Raw genomic sequence first — 17,990 nt, 5'->3', positions numbered from 1 at the left:
CTTGCTACAATTGAGTTGACAGCTCAATACTGCTACCAACTTAATGTTTTGCAAATTCAGCTTCATATTTAACAGACTTTTTGGCTCACAAAATGGTTGTCTATTAACTTAAAAAACGGTGAAAAGATTCAAAATGATTGCATAATGGAGAAATCTGCCAGCTGAAATGAAATGTATGTGCACAACTGGCCACAAATCAAACAGTCATGGCTTACATGGGTGTTTGCATGTTATTTTTTGAGTTTCGCTGCACTTCCACAACCATTATTTTGGCTGCACAGAGAAAATCTTGCTCTGAGCATCTGTAAAATGTGAAGGAGCGCACACCTGCTGCCACTGCTCTCTGCCTCGCAGAACTAACCTGCTTGAGCTCAAGTGGGATTTCTCAGTAGTAAGTAGACGGAGCCATGCGTCATTGTGTTGTGAAATATAATTAAAGCCTTCATTTCTTATGATTGGCTGTTGCCTGTGTGAAGCTTCTGAAACAATGGGAACACTCAATGGAAGTTACTTAATTGAGAGAAAACTGAAAACTGGGCTTTCAACATCTACTTTAACTACAATATGTTTTCATCTCTCCCAGAAACTGGCCACATATGAACTCAATTTTATAAAGTGCTTCAAATATTGAGATATTGAGATCAGGATTTATTGTGATTGCATTTGCATTTGATTTTTCTAATTTGATTTTCATTAATTGTAACTAATTTAGATATGATTTATATCTATATATTGTTTTTCTTTCTCTGAGACACAATATTGTTTGTGCGAGCAGAGATTTTCTCTGCACAAACATGTGAAACTCTTGCACAAATAACGTGTGTATGGCTGATTGACTTGCACGTGCGCCTCACTGACGTTTGTGTGGACCCTCCTGGATTTTGCCAAGGGATTTGCCATCACATATTTTACGTAAATACCCAATTTGGGTTATCCATATGGCTCATGGTGTTTTGTGCAATGTTGTGAACATTAATATTACGTATATGTTTGGAGAATTTATGTTGAAAGTCTGATGTATTGAAACACTCCCCTATACAGTATGACGATTATTTTAAGCAACATTTTAGTGTACCTTTGGCATACACTTACATCCATAGTGGATTTGAACATGGTAATTATGGCCTTGTAATATAAATTGTGTAATATAAATTATTATTATATTGTTTCCCATATATAAAAATTAAGACTATTTTATTTTGAATTAATGTTCACTGTGGTAGAACAAAATATACATCACATTATTATGAGATAAAAAAAAAAAAAAGGAAATCTATGATAATCCCCCTTATTGAAGTTTCTGCAAGCATTAAATGTTAATTTTGCTCCAAGACACAACCATTCCCACTGCAAATGTAGAATCATATTTCCTGAGACTGGGTTGCATCAGCGGTGTGAATAATTCTAACAAAAGTGTGTATTTTACAGTTCTATGTTCATTTCCCCCTTGAATATGGTCCTCTGTTGCTACAACAGCAACAACACTGGGAAACATACCTGCGTGGAATAAAGTGAAATTCTCCTTGGTGGTGCCAGAAAGCCAGAAAGCTCACTCCCTGGAGCCTTTTGCTCAACAAACAGTTGAAAGTTAAGCGAGGTAACAAGGTTCCAGTGTGAGATGTGTCTTAAAAATGATCAATAAAATGTTAAAATCAATGCCAGGGTGCTTTGGGAGCCAGTAACATGGAGCTGACATGAGGATAATATGCTGTTGGTTCTTAGTTGGCTATGAGGATTCAGACTCAAACAGGTGTACAGGGAGTTTGGATCGATACGATAAATCTGAAAGGCGCGCGAGGACTGCCCAGTGTTTTCTGTGTTTCTTTCTTACCATGAATATTTGTAATATCCTCAAGTATCGCGAGCCTGAGCATTACATGTAATCTGAACCTTTACGTAAAATAGGCAAACTACCTCTCTGATCACCGTCTTCATTTATCTCACCGGGTTAACAAATCCTGTTATGGATTCTTACACCACAGGGAGAAGAACGAGTGCCTAAATGCCCCCCGGGGAAATTGATCAGCCATCTATAGAACGGTAAGCGGATAAAGCATTGAGCTTCACAAATGGCTACAGCTTAGATCCTTTTGCTGTGAGGGTATTCCACAATGTTATGTCCTAATTATAGCTGCTGGCAACATACACTGTAAGTAATATAGTCTTTCTTTGATGTCAAACGTGGAGTCTCATTCCTGGCTCACTGCTCGGCTCCTCGCTCGCATTACACCGCGAGAGCTTTTTCCAGTCACAGCGGCAACACACGGGGAAGTTCCCGTTTGATGTTTCATGGTTTTTGCTGATTCTTTTGAGACTCCCTCTTCACCTCTGCACAAACACAATCCATTTTTCAGCTCTTGTTGCTGCTAAACTTAATTTCCTTTTTTTTGTGTGTGTGTTTTTTTCTTCCCACTCTTTTTTTCTCTCCTCTGAATGGTGTGCTGGCGCCATCAAAGCCAGAGATAGGAAACACCCAGACAGACAACACCGAGCTCCTAAATCATTGCTTTTCAAGACGAAAAGCCTGCAGGACGTAGACTTTAGGCTGTAAACAAATCCATCTCTGTACTGTCTACTTGACCTAACAAACACCAGTTTAAAGTTAAACAGGGTTGCAGCTCCCTCCAGTGTGAAGTGATGGACAGCAGTGAAATTATTACCTATTAAAACCCGCCTGCAGCTAAAGCGTGGACAGAAATACCCAGAGCAGCCCTAAAAAAAACAGTCAGCCGGATAAATACTACTCAGTGATAATATTTTATGTTTTCCCTCTTTGTGCTTTTCTGCAAGTTATAGCTTGGGAAATAAACTGCCTCAGCAGCATTCGTCTTTGTGAAGTCTCCTCCTACTTCCTGTATTTCCCCAGCTGTGTCCTTCCGTCTGACTGATGTGACCCGCCACCTCACGTTGGAGAGTTTGGGGTTTTGATAAGTGCCTGTGATTGGAAAACAAGAAGGCCCCCGCGGCTGCCGGGGGCCCGACCGGAGACCAAGAAAACTCTGCTCGATTCAATTTGGCACATTGATTGCATTCATTGCTGCCAAGGTTAGTCTGTAACCCCATTTAATAAAGTGACCGTGTCGGCAGCCGGGTGTTTACCTGCATTTGCTTTCATTACGTTTCACAACAGAAAGATTAAAACTATTTAAATCCATCTGGGGAGATAGACAGGTCGAGGAATGCAACGTGTAAAAACTAAACTGGCTTCTATTGTTCTAAACTGTTCCGTGTCATGTGTAAAATAAAGTGCGTTGCTTTATTGACCTTTGAACAAATTTTCCTCCCCATTGATATCAAAGTGTGGGCTTTTATTAAAATCGATTCTCATCATATAATCCAGTAGTTCAAAAGCCACACAGCTTCCAAAATGACCATAAAGTTAAAGCAAATGATTATTTTTTTTTTTTTTAATGGTTGGGACATTACAGCTAGCTCAATGGAGAGGATTAATAGTTATGCTGTACTGGTTTCTGGAATCCAACTGTTTCATATTAAATGCTGAATACATACGGTACATATTTTTCCCAATAAATGTAAGCTCAATTACATAAACACAATAAAAGAAAACCCATTTCAGAATAGTTAATAGTTACTAGGTTATTGTAAAAAGAGAAACCTTCCAATAGATAAATGTCATAGTAATGAGCTGATGTTTGAAAACGGGGGTCTCCAAACCTTGGCCTGGACGGCTCCTGTCCTCTATTTTTTAAGTCTCATCCTGCACATTGATTGAGATGAGAGGATCCTTATTGGGCTTTTTTTTTTTTCGAAGCTGGAGAAATAATCATTAGATTCAAGTGTGCTGAAACCTGCAGGACAGGCTCTTCATGACTACAGTACAGCCTGTCTGGTCAGATTGACCTTTGGGATAAAGTGGACAAAATAATGTCGAAATTCATCAAGTGACGAAGTGACTGTGATAAATGATCACATTTTCCTTCAGAACAGACGCTGATGTGACAAGTGGGTCTTAAGCCTTAACTTAGACAAATCCACAAGCACAATTTGTCTAGTTCCAATGATTTTTTTTATGAAATTCCAAAATGTTCCACAACATACAGCATGAAGTAACATTGCGCCGCCTGTTCAGCTTTGTTTGCGACTGAAAACGCGACGTACACACCAATTAAGCCAGACCTTGTTTCTTGCTCTAAATGGCAACTGGCCTTGCTTCAGGTCTCAATGACATTTCACTTCTCAACCGCGAGGCTTCATCAATTCCGGCTGATAGGTCAGGGAGACCAATATTCATTCTGTGGATATCCATACGCTGCTTTCTACTATATTGATCTCAAAGATGTGTCAATCAGTAGTTCAAGCAGGTCCAAGTGCTTTTTTTTCCTTTTTTGCACCAAGGAGGCACACAACATGTATGAACACACCTAAACTAAACTAGATCATGCCTTGACTATAAGAGACATCTAGCTCTTTTGTTCATACTTGAGCACTTTACACTATTAAAATTCACCCTTGTTGGGAGCACTACGCTTCTAAACTAGAATCAACATCACAGCATCACAGTCTGGACATTAATAGAACTCAAAACATGAGAAATGATTGTCTTGTCTGAGACTATAAGCACTTTCGGAAGCGCTCCAAGTACTATGTCTGCTGAACAGCAGGCATTGCCCTGGTTAATACCAGCCATATGGTTAAGCATGGCGGTGGCAGCATCATGCTGTGAGGGTGCGTCTCGGCAGCAGGGACTGGGAGAATGGCCAGAGGAGCAGTACAGCGTGATCATTGAAGGAAATGCCCCTCAGAAAGAAAGTATCAGACATTGGCGTCATAGTTGAGCTTCAATAAATAAAAAAATAAAAAACATAACGTCAAGATGAACTTGGAACAGCTTCAAGACAAGCATCTGACAATCTTTGAACCCCGACTCAAACTGCTGAGAGCGTTTAAAGAAGGGCCTGAAGCTGGCAGCTCTTGACAGTTTTCCCGGCTTTGGTCACAAGCAATGCAAGCCCTGCATGTTTCAGTTCAAAATGGCTGTCAAAGTGCTGGACTCAACAGTTCTTTATCAACAGAACATGGGAACGGGGAGGAGGAATACACAGTCAACAGAAACATGGTAGTAAAAACAAGGGTCAGAGGCGATGACAGGAGTAAGCAAGGGTATAGCCACGCAAACTAGGGTCAGAATCCAACTTGGATCTTGAAACAAAATGCCAGCACAAAGAACACAGACAAAACAACCACTTGACACAGAACAGAGGCCCAATATATGTCTACTGCTATCAGCAGGTGAAGACAATCACACACTCAGGCACAGGTGAAGCTTATGAGGAGAAATTAGGACGGAGAGAAGGAGCCCAAAACTGGAAACAGGAGACATAAATGTGCATTGCGATAATGATAAACTAAGTATAAAGGAATACAATACTTGCAAAGCAATTTAAACTGAAAACGTCCAACTAGTAATTCAGTTTTTGTTTTTGTTTTGGGGAAAAATGCCAAGAGACATTAACTGTAGTATCTTTTAATGCAAAAAACACAACGAAATCTGATTGAAGTAGATGACAAAGTACCTTAAGCTCTGTGTTTGGACTTTGCTCAAAATACTTTTTGTATTTCAATTTTAAATTTAATATACATTTACATTACCATATAATCATATATATATATATATACATACATATTTCTTTTTAGTTTAAGACCATAAATGGCTTCAAAGCAGTATAAAAGACTTATTTATTTAGTGTTGGTCTTTGAGAAGGATGTATCAGGGTTACAGTGACAGATCACTGAATCACTCAAGCAAACTGCAAAATTCCCTTTATAATGGTTTTCTAACAGTAATATGTGTCACCATATTATGTGTATGAGGCCCCACGAGTAATTGGTGATCACTTGTTTGCTCAACCACTCTGCAAATGTGTGCTCATACAGGCGCAGCAGAGATCTTCCCTTCATGACATCATGTGGGGGAAATTACCGCTCCCTCTGGTCATGGACACTCACATTTGCCCTCTAAAATTATGAGTGTGTGCCAGTTTTTCTTTTCTCCTTGCAACCACTACCTGAAAACAAACACAGCTCATTAGCATTTAAAGGCACAGAAATAGAAACAACCTGTTTTCAGTATAGACCTCCCTCGAGGGACTTTTAAACTGACTGAAAATTCAGGACCAAGACTGGAATTGGAGCAATGCACTTTGAGTACAATGTTGTTGGACCTCAGACTACTATGTGAAATTGTGTTTCAGAAACAGTGAAACCTGTATATATACTGTATCTGCAACACAGACTACAGAATGACACTCCTGTATGTCCCTGCTGCTCACCTGCATCTATCACAATCCAACATCCAAACTTGTGTTCATCCCGTAGAGACTGTCTGTTCCCCAACCATTTAATTGAACACAAATTGGATTCCACGGGAGAGGAGTTAATCGATCAAAACTGACTCTGTAGCAGAACAAATGGCCACAATAAACGGATGTGGATTATTAAATATCACCATCCAAATCTTTCATCCAAGCGTTTACTAGTGAATGATTTGATAACTGATAACTCTCACTTGGATAGAGGGGACATATATCTTAGCCTGAACGAAGTGACCAGTCACTGTGTTCGACCAATATTTCATCACCAGGAACCAATGGAACATAAATACAAGACACAACGGCAGGGCCCAAAAATATTGACACATATTATTGCAGTTTTTTGGCATTCGGGTCCACAATTATTTTTCTTTTTTTAATTATTCATTATTTAACCATCGTTTAACGACGTGTGTCCCACTGAGTTTGCAGGATCTCTTTTCCAATGGCCGGGGACCTGTACTGGATCTGTCATGCATGTCTTTCCACCGAATGCTCACATGCATGTTTGTCCTGACAGAGCAGCTTCTCTTGGGACTCTTCTCTGGACCTCAGCAGATGGAGCTGGGTCACTCTCTCAACCTCGCTCATATTTCAGATGTGCACAGAGCATATGTATATGTATGGATGTGTACATGTGTATGTATACATAAATGCACACATTTCTGGTGTCCTTTGCCTGATGTTCTTTTTATATTTGTTCTATATTACTTGTGGGGCCCTTTGTCCTTGTCCTTTTCGACACTTCTTGTAAACTCACAAGGGGGGGGGGGAAACAAAACAAACAAAAAAAACCAACATTGTACATTGTATTTCTTTATAAAATAGTATTATACATCATTCAGTATTTCATTTGGAAGTTGATTATTTCAAATGAAGCCAAACATTTGCAGCTGTTTTTATGAGGAGGAGGATTGTTAATGTAGTCAGTCATTCTATGCCTCAATTCGAGGAGGTGTCTCCTCCAAAGACATTTGTTGGGTCCTTAAAATTAATCACTTTGAAGAAATTGCAATTTTTTTTTTTTAAAGACTCAGCCACAAGGAATGCCTAAAAAAAAAAAAAAAAACCCTGCAGGGACTGGTGAATAGAGAGTAACTCGAATTGCTTTGAAATCTCTCCTCTGAGTTGGTTTGAACCTGCCGTTCAAACGATTTTCTATTCCCTTGAATATTATGTTAAAATTGTATCATTTGCATACACCTACGCTTTTGTCTGTTTTCTCTCTCAGTGTTGTAAATAATGCGTGGTGAAACGTAGTGGACGTTAACAGTAACAGTAGTGGTTACTATTACTGTCGCCATTGCAGTTATAGTAGTAGGTCAATATCTGATTAGTATGAGGGAATTCCTAAAACTGTTTGAGCTCTGTACAATTAAGCTTAGCCCCATAACATGATGGATCAACTGTAAATCTAACAAACATCCCTGTGTCAAGGGACATCACGCTTTTGCCAGAAATCTTATGAACTGCACTTTTCGAGATGGACGTTTTAAGTTTGGTAAACTCGTTCACTGGAGAAGGATCATCAAAACTGAACAAACGTGCTGATTGCAACAGAAAAAAATGTCCCACTCCAGGTAATGTTTAATTGTAATTGTGATCCATTAGCACCCTTTAGTACAATGAAACTTCCTTTGATAAGTGCTATCTGCATTTAACATCCAAAGGTAGTCTTTAATCAAATCCGCAGGTTGTTTTTTTTCTCTTCAGTAAATCACACAACTGATTTCACTGCCTTTGACATGAAATAATCAATCGAAAATTTTACAGATTCTGGCAAGCTGTTATTTCCATTGAGACTTTGACTTTTGTCTGTATTCTGAATTGATTTTCTACCTTTTTTCCTGGACACAGCTGTATAATTTAGCTTCGATCATGCTGTCAACAGAAACTGAATTGACAGGTTGGAGGTAAAAGAAAACAGAAAAACCCAACCTGCTCAGTCTGACTAATTTTATTGTAAAAAAAAATCTGTATTTTACTGACTTTTATTATGCGAGTGTGTGCTTGAAATGGATCTTATATGGCATTTAAAAGGTTACTACCACAACTCCGACGAGGAGCAAATGGAAGGCCGCCGGTCACTTGTAATGCTTCATCAGATGAAGAAGGCTCTGACTGCAGACGTATTGCCTGCTGGCTTAAACGAGCCCATCCTCGAGAACGTGGTGGCATTTGTCATGTACAAGTGACATTTTTATTGCTGCTCCGATGTCAGTGAACAGAGAAAGAAACAGAGAAAGGAATCCATGTTGGCCAACCCTCACCTTTATATATATATATATTTTTTTTTTTATTTTTTTTTTCAAATTTCTTTTACAGTGACATTTTAAGCATCTTAAGAGGGTGGGGGGGGGGGGGGGGGGGGGGCAGATGTAGCCTGGCAAGTGAGATTAAATTTGTCACTTTTCAAAGCAATACCATTTTTTTTTGAACATCATTGTGTCTGTCTTAAGTGGTGGTGAAATACAACAGTGCTCCTGTCTGGGAGATAATAATTTGGTCGATAAATATCAAGATCTTGTGGATTGGGATCGCTATGTCATTTATTGGGGACTGACACAATGAGACAGAAAAAAAAAGCTATTCCATAATGTTTTAATAACCAGCATCACACTCGGTTAGAACTAAAGACAAAAAAGGTGTGAGAAGAAAAGTTCCCCAGCTGACACGGGGCAAGATGGATTCATGCAATCACGTTGTATGAGAAATCGAAACTCATCAGATGAAGATCTCGCGTCGTTTTGGTGAATTTGCGTGAATTGTAACCTCCACTTAATGTCAATCTGCTTCAGGTTCAAATATAATCTTCAGCATACTTGGGTTGAAACTAGTTGTAGAAGTCATGTTGCTTTTGTGTTCTCTGCAATCAGTCTGACTATTTGTACTCTGACCTCTCAGTGAGGGTTTGTTTTCTGTTAATTCACACATTTCTCTGGGAGACCTACAAAAGGAGACTGGTGAAAATCCCTGAAGATTACCTGTGAATTGCCCCCCCCCCCCCTCCCCCTTTAGGAAACGAGCTGGAATTTCAGATCTTCGTCATGTGGTTGTACTGCATGCAATGGTGGCGTATTGGTTAGCATCGTCACCTCACAGCAAGAATACTCAACAGTTTCAGTTTGATCATGCAATATAGGGGGAAGTTGATGGCAATACCATATTTCATGATACCTGCATTCTCAAGCAGGTCCTTCATATTAATCATATGTATTATCACTTTTTGTCAAACACATTTTAGTTCATTGGCCACAGATTGTTCTCCATAGTGACATATACAATTACAGCTGGATTGGAGCTCTCGCCAGCCGGTTTTGGCCCACTGGCCTCATGTCTGCCACCCCTGGTTTAGACTATTATGAACATAAATACCTCGTCAGATCCATCTATTGAATTATTATTTTTTTAATCCAGTAATCTAAATCTTTTGTATGGCATTGTCTATCATAACAAAGCACTAGAATGGCTATTTGTTGACCACAAATGATGCTACGAATACAAATAAAGCACTGAACAACTGAACAGTTAATAACTGCAAAACCAATGTTTAATTATATCAACACTCAAATTAAAATGGGTCATGAAATACTTTAAAAAGGTTTGATTACGTGCAACAGTTCAAAGCAAAAAAAAAAAGAAAAGAAAAGAAAAGCATAAAACAAAAGTCTAGCAAACTAATAATATGCAGGCAAATTAAAACAATAAATTAAAAGGCTTTAATGTCATTAAAGGTTACAGCAAACCGACCATGCTGTAAAACAAAAAAAAAAGGGGGAGGGCAAACCTCATTCTGCATTTCAGAATTCCCTGCCATTCAAAAAACAAAAAAAAGAAGAAATAAAAATAGAATCGGTATAATTATTTTGAATAGAGTATGAACTATTAATCCCTCTTATCGTTAGTGTTTTGGAAGATTTGCGTGCAGCTGTTTTCCTCTGGTGTGTGTGTTTTCCTGTGGTGCGAGTGTCCCGGGCAGGTTATGGAAACATTTGGCATCTTGACTTTTTATTTATTTTTTTTTTCCTTCCTTCCAGATTGCATTCCGCAGAGTCTTTGCAGCAAAGTAAACATACGCACCAACAACAAATAAGACAAGACTATGAAAAGAGGCACATGGGGCAATGCTCAAACGACAAATTTGTTCTTGGTAGTTGAGCCGCTTTTGGTGGCCGTGTCCGAATGGGACTGGTAGCCGATAGTCATTTTGGTGGGGAGCCCCAGGCGCTCTTTGTAAACTCTCCTGTTGACGGGGAAAGCAGAGCATTAGGAAGGAGGGCAGAGTTTAAACACTCGTGATGGTTTGGATTGAAGGAGGGCCTCACCCTATGTGCGTGACGGCATCCCGATTCTCGAAGTCTGATGTCCAGACGGCTATTTTATCCCCTTTAGTGCGGATGTTGACCACGGCTCCGCACACTTCGTCGCTGTAGTCGTCGAAGGCCTCTCCGACTAAGCACAGGAGCTGGTGAGAGGGTGAGGAGGGTGAGGAGGAAGAACAGTGGCCGCCATGGCCTGACGAGCCACAGCTTCCTTTAACCTTCAAATTGAAATAATTTCAGAAAAGACAAGAGTCGATGTTGCTTGTGGAACCGAATATGGCACCGTTTGCATAACATTACGTACTCCGAGCCACTGAAAACGCAACTTTTTGAAATGCTTAGACCTAGTCACTGTCGAAACGGGAAAAAAATGCAACTTTTCTGTAACACTGCTGTTGTCTATGCGCTTGACTGAAGTAAACAGTTGTGCACATGTGCAAGGAGATCAACAATAACGTTTCTCTCCCGGTCCATATTCTACTGGGACTTGGTAGTTTCATAGTTGAGTCACCGAAATAACAATCCGGTCCACATGAATGTCTGTGTTCTCGCCATCATTGGTGTTTATGGCGTAATGCTCTCTGGATGTCAAGTTTCATTACAAAAACAAGCACCAGCACCCACTAGTGGCCCAACATTAATTTTTCAGCATTTGTCGTTTTGTTTTGAAAACGTTGCCATGTGAACGCAAAACTTTTCTAAAACCAAAACACAAAAATGTTGTCGCGTGAACGAGGCCCAAGTAATGAGTCGTAAGATTTCTGATCGCATAAACAATCTTAAAAGTGATATTTAGCTAACATGATAATGGATATTTGCACTGGATGATCATCTCTTTACAAGATGGGGAAACAGGCAGCGCCTTCCTTCCACGGCGAAACGTAGTTAGCGGGCTGTTCATAACTTGCTGGACGTCTGTGTAACACTGCCAGTGACCTTTGGAGCCACAGAACAGCTCACACCAACGCCATGTGGACGGCTTCCTTAGCAGCGACACAATGGCGCCGCTCAGGTTTCAGAGGTATCCCTGGACGTAATTGCTCATTTCCCAAAGCGGTAAAGCAGAACGATAAGAGCATCGGTGCTAATTATGGCTGCCGGTGCCTAATAAAGGCACTACTTCGTGAAGATGATAAGCTGAAGATGTGATGGGAAAAAAAAAAAAGAGCCAGTTGAGGACACAAGAGTAGAAGCAGACACAACCAAACATACAGTTTCCAGCCAGAAGCGGTCCAAGTCTAATCTCCTCTGCTGCTTGTTGAGTGTGATCAGCCAGCGCCCGCCACGCTTGTTCCGCTCGTCCTCCCACATGGGTTCAATGCCATCCTGCAGCGGTGGTTTACATGGTCAATAAACATTCCCAAAGATGAGCTCACAAACTGCTTCTGTATGGGGCTTTTCACATTTCAACAGTTTGAAAAATAAATAAATACTTTTTTTTTTTTTTTTTTTCTTTCACTCCTCCACATTCTCAAATGATTCACCCAGGGTATCCTCACATATTTGAAGTCCACATCTCATGAGTTTCATGATCTTTTTAAGTATGGTAAATGGGAAAATAGAGTATTATGGCATGGAAAGGAAAGAGTAAATGATAAAAAAAAAAAAATAAAGGACAAACTTGGATTTAAAAAAACAAAAAACTTGATATTGTAGCTTATCATTACAACTGTTAGATCAAATTTGATTTAATATACAATTTAATGGCTATTGGTCAGTCTCACGGAGAAGAACAAAACAAACAAAAAACAAACATTTAAAAAACATCAAAACCTGAATAAAGATAGACCCATTCATTCAGCCAGCCTCACCAACATTTTCAGACTTTAAATATTCAAAGGGAGCTGAGGTGAAACAAGTTCACTGATACAAGCAAAGACCTTCTCCGAACAACTAATATCTGACTACATTTTCCAATTCTTCCCATACACCTGAGAAGTGAAATCTCTCGCAGCTGTTAGTTCACATGCCGCACGGCAACGTGATGATAGTTTGTCACTTGTGGTTAAAAGAGATATTTGGCTGACGAGCTCAGCTTCTCCTTAAGTGATGCTGCTACAGCTGCTGGTTCGTCTTGAGTGATGTTTTCCTACATTATGTTGTCAGAAACATCTTACAACTGAAACCTTTTAACCACAGTGATAACTGTGGATAAAGGCTCACTATGACAAATATTAGGTGACTGACTTATAATCTACTGGTCAATTTATATTAGCAGCCGTTGGGTGTATTTTTTTGTGATTGCCAATTCAAAATGGAATGTTTTTATCCAGTCACCAGCTTTATGTATATATCAATTGTTATGTTGCTTTAATTTTGCGGTATTCACGGTTTTAAAATATTGAGCATGTGATTCTACATGATAATTTGCGTGAAATCCTCTGCAGATAATGTACTTTGTGAGCGAAAGAAACAGAAGTTATATAGGACACTGATCAAACAGACAAAAAGCGACGTTACTGCATTTAAAAGTCTCTGATCCCATCAAATGGTGAATAAATCAAACGTACCTTAAACAGGGAGTAATCACAGCCAGACATGAGGTTGCTTGACAACTGGATGTGGTTGTAGAGGCTGAAACGATAACAACATGCGGCGTGAGGAAGGAACGATTCCCTCCACATCTGAAAGGGTGTACAGTCATGGCATGTCTGCACTTTGAAACAGGTAAGCACACAGAAGATGAGCTTTATAGCCTCTTACGCCCAGAAATCTTCGACTGTGTCGAATTTAGAGATGAGTCGCAGGTTGGCCTGCCATGTTTTGCTCTTGTCATTCTTGAAGAACCACAGGGACCAGCTGTTGGAAGAGGAGGAAGAAAAAAAAAAGATTTACATAACTGCGACAAGTCCCTAATTATGTGCACAAGGCAAATGAGGCCATTGTGCCTTCGAGCAAACTTGCGTCGTATGGCTGCACCTGGATAGCGTCGATGCAAACTGCTCTGTAAATCATGCCGTCACTCTCTCGGCCTAATTAATTGTGACGTGTTGAGCATGTGTGATGCTAAAAAAAAAAAAAAAAACTGCCTCATAACTACAGACTGGAAGTCTTTAAGTTGTTGTACATTAAAAGGAAGTGCGCCTGCTGGAACTATTATGCAGCAATTAAAACAGTTCTTCTGTCAGTGGGTGAGTTTAAATGAGAGCACCGTCTACAGAAATGGTAAAGAGAATACAAATTCAACCCTCTTCAGTACATTACGAATGCATAGAACAGCGTCTGTCAAGCAAATTTAGCTATTTATAGTTAATCTCGCCTGATTTAAATGAACAGACCATCTAAAAGTCTCATAATGAGGCATTAGGAGCACCTAGAATTAATTTTCTTGAAATGTCTTGAGCACTAAATCAAAACTTTTTGAGAAACTTTGACCACCAAGCTCTGAGACACCCCCCCCACTAAAGCATTTAAGTTGCGGCTTTTCTTTTAGCTGTCAGGCTTTCTGTAGCATTTGGCTTTTCTAGTTGACCCTCACGGACATAAATATCCTTGCAGAATTTAAATACACATCAAATATTCATTGGTGGCTTCTTTGTATTCGGTGCAGGAGGGAGCCGCAGCCGATCTGGGGTAGGATTGAAAGAGAGACTGTGAACCTCCCCGGACAGGTCACAGGAGCATCACAGGCAATCACTGTCTGAGGAAGAAATTAAACGACTATAGCACAGCAGAGTGAAAGAAATCCACGCTAATTCAAGGCCACAGTGGCAGGATAGACTTAAATACAGTGGTATTGTATTTGGTGAGAGTGCATTGACGAGCATAATCACTGATTGGTTGTCCAATGATTAGCTGAGTATTTCCATTGCGTGTTAGCCAGGTGTTCTCATGTAAAGAGTTTTTGACGATCTGTTTTATTCAGCCCTGTGCAAATAATGGATCTGTTATTTCTGAAAAGACCCGTCAATCCCGCTGCCTTACCCAAACTTTTAGCTCGTCGCGATCGACCATGTGCGTTAATTAAGAACCCATTATTTACGCAGCATTGTCAATAGGTTGTGCGTCACCGGTGGGTCACAGCAAGGCAACATTTAAAAGCTGACTGACTAATATACAGAAAAATAAATGGTTGAAGATATTTAACACTGCCCCTAAGCAGTTGAAAGATAAAATGCTTTCTTCGCTTGAATGAAAATAGCTGCTTTTCTTTGCACAGATGGAGGAAACGCTGCATGAAAAAATGTATGTTGTGCTATTTAACTGTACATAAGTTTCCTGACATTGTGATTTACTTTGAACTAAAGGAAGACCAGCAAAACAGTGGATTGACATTACAGGTAAAATTTTTATGCAATAATTTCATCACAGTACGCAACATGAAATTATCTGATGTGTTATAATACAATACCAAGAAACCTGATCACACCAATATTAGGTTATTCTATCAACACGATATAAAACTAACAAAAACGTCTATCCACCTTATTTAGTTGCTCCTCAATGATAAATTGTATTTGGAAAGTTTAATCTCGATTTGTTTTAGCGCTCATCTGGCAGCAGCATACCCACATGATATTTCACTTAAAAAAAAAAATAAAAAATTCTGTGTATTGTACTTCATGTACACCACTGAAGAATCTGCCCTCAGGCTTCTACTCTGTCTGAATCACACACAGCCCTCGCAGTTTTCTTGCCATGTTAGAGAAATTGTTTCAGTGAGGGAAAATATTTGGTGTATTGAGCTAGATCCAATCATACCAGCTGCACTGTGATATATATCATACGCGAGTGCGGTCGTGTCCAATCCTTATACTGAGAGCCTCTGTAATGCGTTTCAGGTACCTTCATGCTCCGGCGGATTTGTACACATTGTTGTTTTACTGAAGGTGAAAAGGCACTGCTCTCAACAATCTCAAAAAAAAACAAGACATTTCCCAGATGTTGTGACATCTGTGACAGCTGTGCATATGCCTCAGCTTCCCGCTGGTCCGTTAACACCAGTGCCCATTGTTCTTCACTGAATGGTCAATTCATGTCTCGCTTCCACTTCGCCACGTGCCGCTCCACATGCCTCGAGATCAAACGCAGAAGAGTGGCACGCAGGTCGCCAGTCTGCTCTTTGATGTTCAGTGACTTTATCCTCGTTTTGACATGCATGCATGTACACACACATCCTTTGAGCTTCTTTTGCGGCATCTGCATCATAGACGCACCGACGACCAGTAGGGATGTACATATTGTTCAGTGTTGGGAACAATGTCACTACCTTTGGCAGCAACGCATTAGTGCATGACTACAATTATTACGAAATTAATAGTTTCTGCTGCTGCCTATCTGTCTTGGTTGTGTACACTGTTAGCTTCACCATCAGTTTAAATGTTTCTCATAACTTGTTATTATTTCTCTGAATCCACGTTTACTGAAGCATGTACGCCTCGTACATGCTTAATGAACTCTTGATCGCAGCATGAAAGATGTTCACCATAACGCAAGTATATTTTTGAAGTCCGGACGTGTGAAAACACAAAAACCATGAATAAAGATAGATACATACTTGTGATAACAGAGAAATTGGTTTGTTTTCTCAAGGTGGTAAGAAAATGAGACAAAAAAGAAAAGAATCTTGGAAACTTTTTCCATATTAATCACCCAGAATTCAGATTTCTGATCAATCAGAGACATCATGGAGAGAATTACATCAACCACATTTATAGAAGTGATCAGCCACTGACATACCCGAATACCAATTATGATTGAGTTTTAAACCAATACTAATACAAAAGAGACAAGAAAGACCAAAAACTTAAATATTTCGAGCTTCTCAACCTAAAACAAGGCCAAGGTCTGGGAGTGTGGGAACCCAATAGGGAAACACCAGATGTGACATGTGCCAAAGAAAACCCCAATAAGTACAAAATGGTGCTCAAATAGAGGGTCTGTCGCTTTTTGTTTAGACTCAATCTGGATTCAGTTCCTGTTAAAAAAAAAACCCCAACAAAAAACGTTGGTCAAGTCAACACAACACAGGGAGGTGTACAGTGCTGCCATTGATCCTCTGAAGTCCCAGAGTGAGAGAGCGAGACCTTTGAACAGGCTCTATCTTTGGGAACTCGCTCCTGTTTGTGTTCTGATGCCCAAACTGAAGGGTGGATGTGCAGCGGCCGACCTGTTCTGGAGGGGGTGCTTGATGTAAGCCTCTGGGCTCACTATCTCCTGTCCGCTCTCCTCAGCTCCATCCTCCTCAGGCTGGGGTGGACTGGGTTTATTTTCCTAGAAAGTAGTCAGGTGGAGGGGAAGGGGAACAGAGGGAGTAAACAGAAAAAAACATGGAGAAACTCTTGTGTCCTGCAGCTGCGACATGAAGCTCAGTGGCTTCACTCACAACTCAAGTGAAACCACTCATTTCAATGGTGACACAAATAAAAATAAAAACCTAAGAAACAACTTGTACAAAGTTAAAAAGCTATATCGTATTTTTTAAATCTCAAATTACATTGCTCATCCCTTAAATAATGTAAATATTAACCCAAAACCCGATTTCTTTGGCATTAGTGGAACATCTGGAAGACATTTAAATGACATGTGGGGCAGGACTTTGTCAAGCTCTATGTGTTAAGAGTTTGTGTCATTTCCCATCCGACAGTTTGTTGGAAGTCATTCTAGCTGCCCCTAACAAAAACTTAAGGATTCTTAATTAATTCGGCTTGTCACAAAACTTAACTTTCAAGTCGATAAAACTACATTTAAAGGAAAATCACCGTGTAGCCTAGCTGCTGAAACAGCTACATGTACGCTGTAGAGGTCAGCAGGGGGCCAGTCTCCACCACTTATGTCAGTTCACCTATTCACCCACAAATTAAAGTTTCGAGTTTCCTACGCAAAATGACACACGCCGAACTTTAGTTAAGTCTTTGTGAAACATATACGTCTTAGAAACTGGCTTGTCAAGCTAAAGTATCGCCACATAATCTTTGGTTGGCGCTAAATAGGCTGGACGTTTCAGAGCAGTTCTGCCCGGTGGCTGCAGGCGGTTTGCTGTAACGTCAGCCTTAAAGTTGGGACAATCTCCGAACAAGCATTCCTCTTTAACGCCCGGGTCGTGGCACACAGCAGACTTCACTGAAAACTCCCCGAAAGAGCGCACACGGACCCGGCAGCCGTGAGCAACCTACTGGAGGCCGAGGCTGGAAGTCAACCGTCAACTTTAAACCCGACGTCGCCCAGCATTTAAAGCCCAAAGCGCCCCATATGTTTTGACATGATATTTGTAGAAAGTGCTCACCGGTTCGGCGGTCGCCATCTTACAAATCTCTGTTAGGAAAGTTTCCGCTGATTGGCCGGAGCTGGGTTGACGCGAGTCTGGTAGCTCACGCCGCGCGCATGCGCCGTGCGCCGC

At 40.3% G+C, this 17,990-nt stretch overlaps 1 protein-coding gene across 1 annotated transcript; it reads right to left on the bottom strand.

Annotated features, from left to right (window-relative positions):
• Nucleotides 1–9,847: 9,847 nt before the first annotated feature.
• eif4eb (eukaryotic translation initiation factor 4eb) lies at nt 9,848–17,926 on the bottom strand. The gene is made up of 7 exons (XM_080513121.1): nt 17,877–17,926; nt 16,761–16,864; nt 13,355–13,450; nt 13,162–13,225; nt 11,864–11,977; nt 10,655–10,794; nt 9,848–10,572 (listed from the first exon to the last, which is right to left on the bottom strand). The coding sequence occupies exons 1-7, from the start codon at nt 17,892–17,894 to the stop codon at nt 10,458–10,460; spliced, it is 651 nt and encodes a 216-aa protein (XP_080369247.1). The 5' UTR covers nt 17,895–17,926; the 3' UTR covers nt 9,848–10,457.
• Between the last annotated feature and the right edge of the window lie 64 nt (nt 17,927–17,990).

The sequence above is a fragment of the Blennius ocellaris genome (genome assembly GCF_963422515.1).
Source record: "Blennius ocellaris genome assembly, chromosome: 17".
In the NCBI taxonomy this organism is placed as follows: Eukaryota; Metazoa; Chordata; class Actinopteri; order Blenniiformes; family Blenniidae; genus Blennius; species Blennius ocellaris.
Note: the sequence above shows the minus strand (reverse complement) of the source record. Positions and strands in the feature narration are given on the sequence as shown.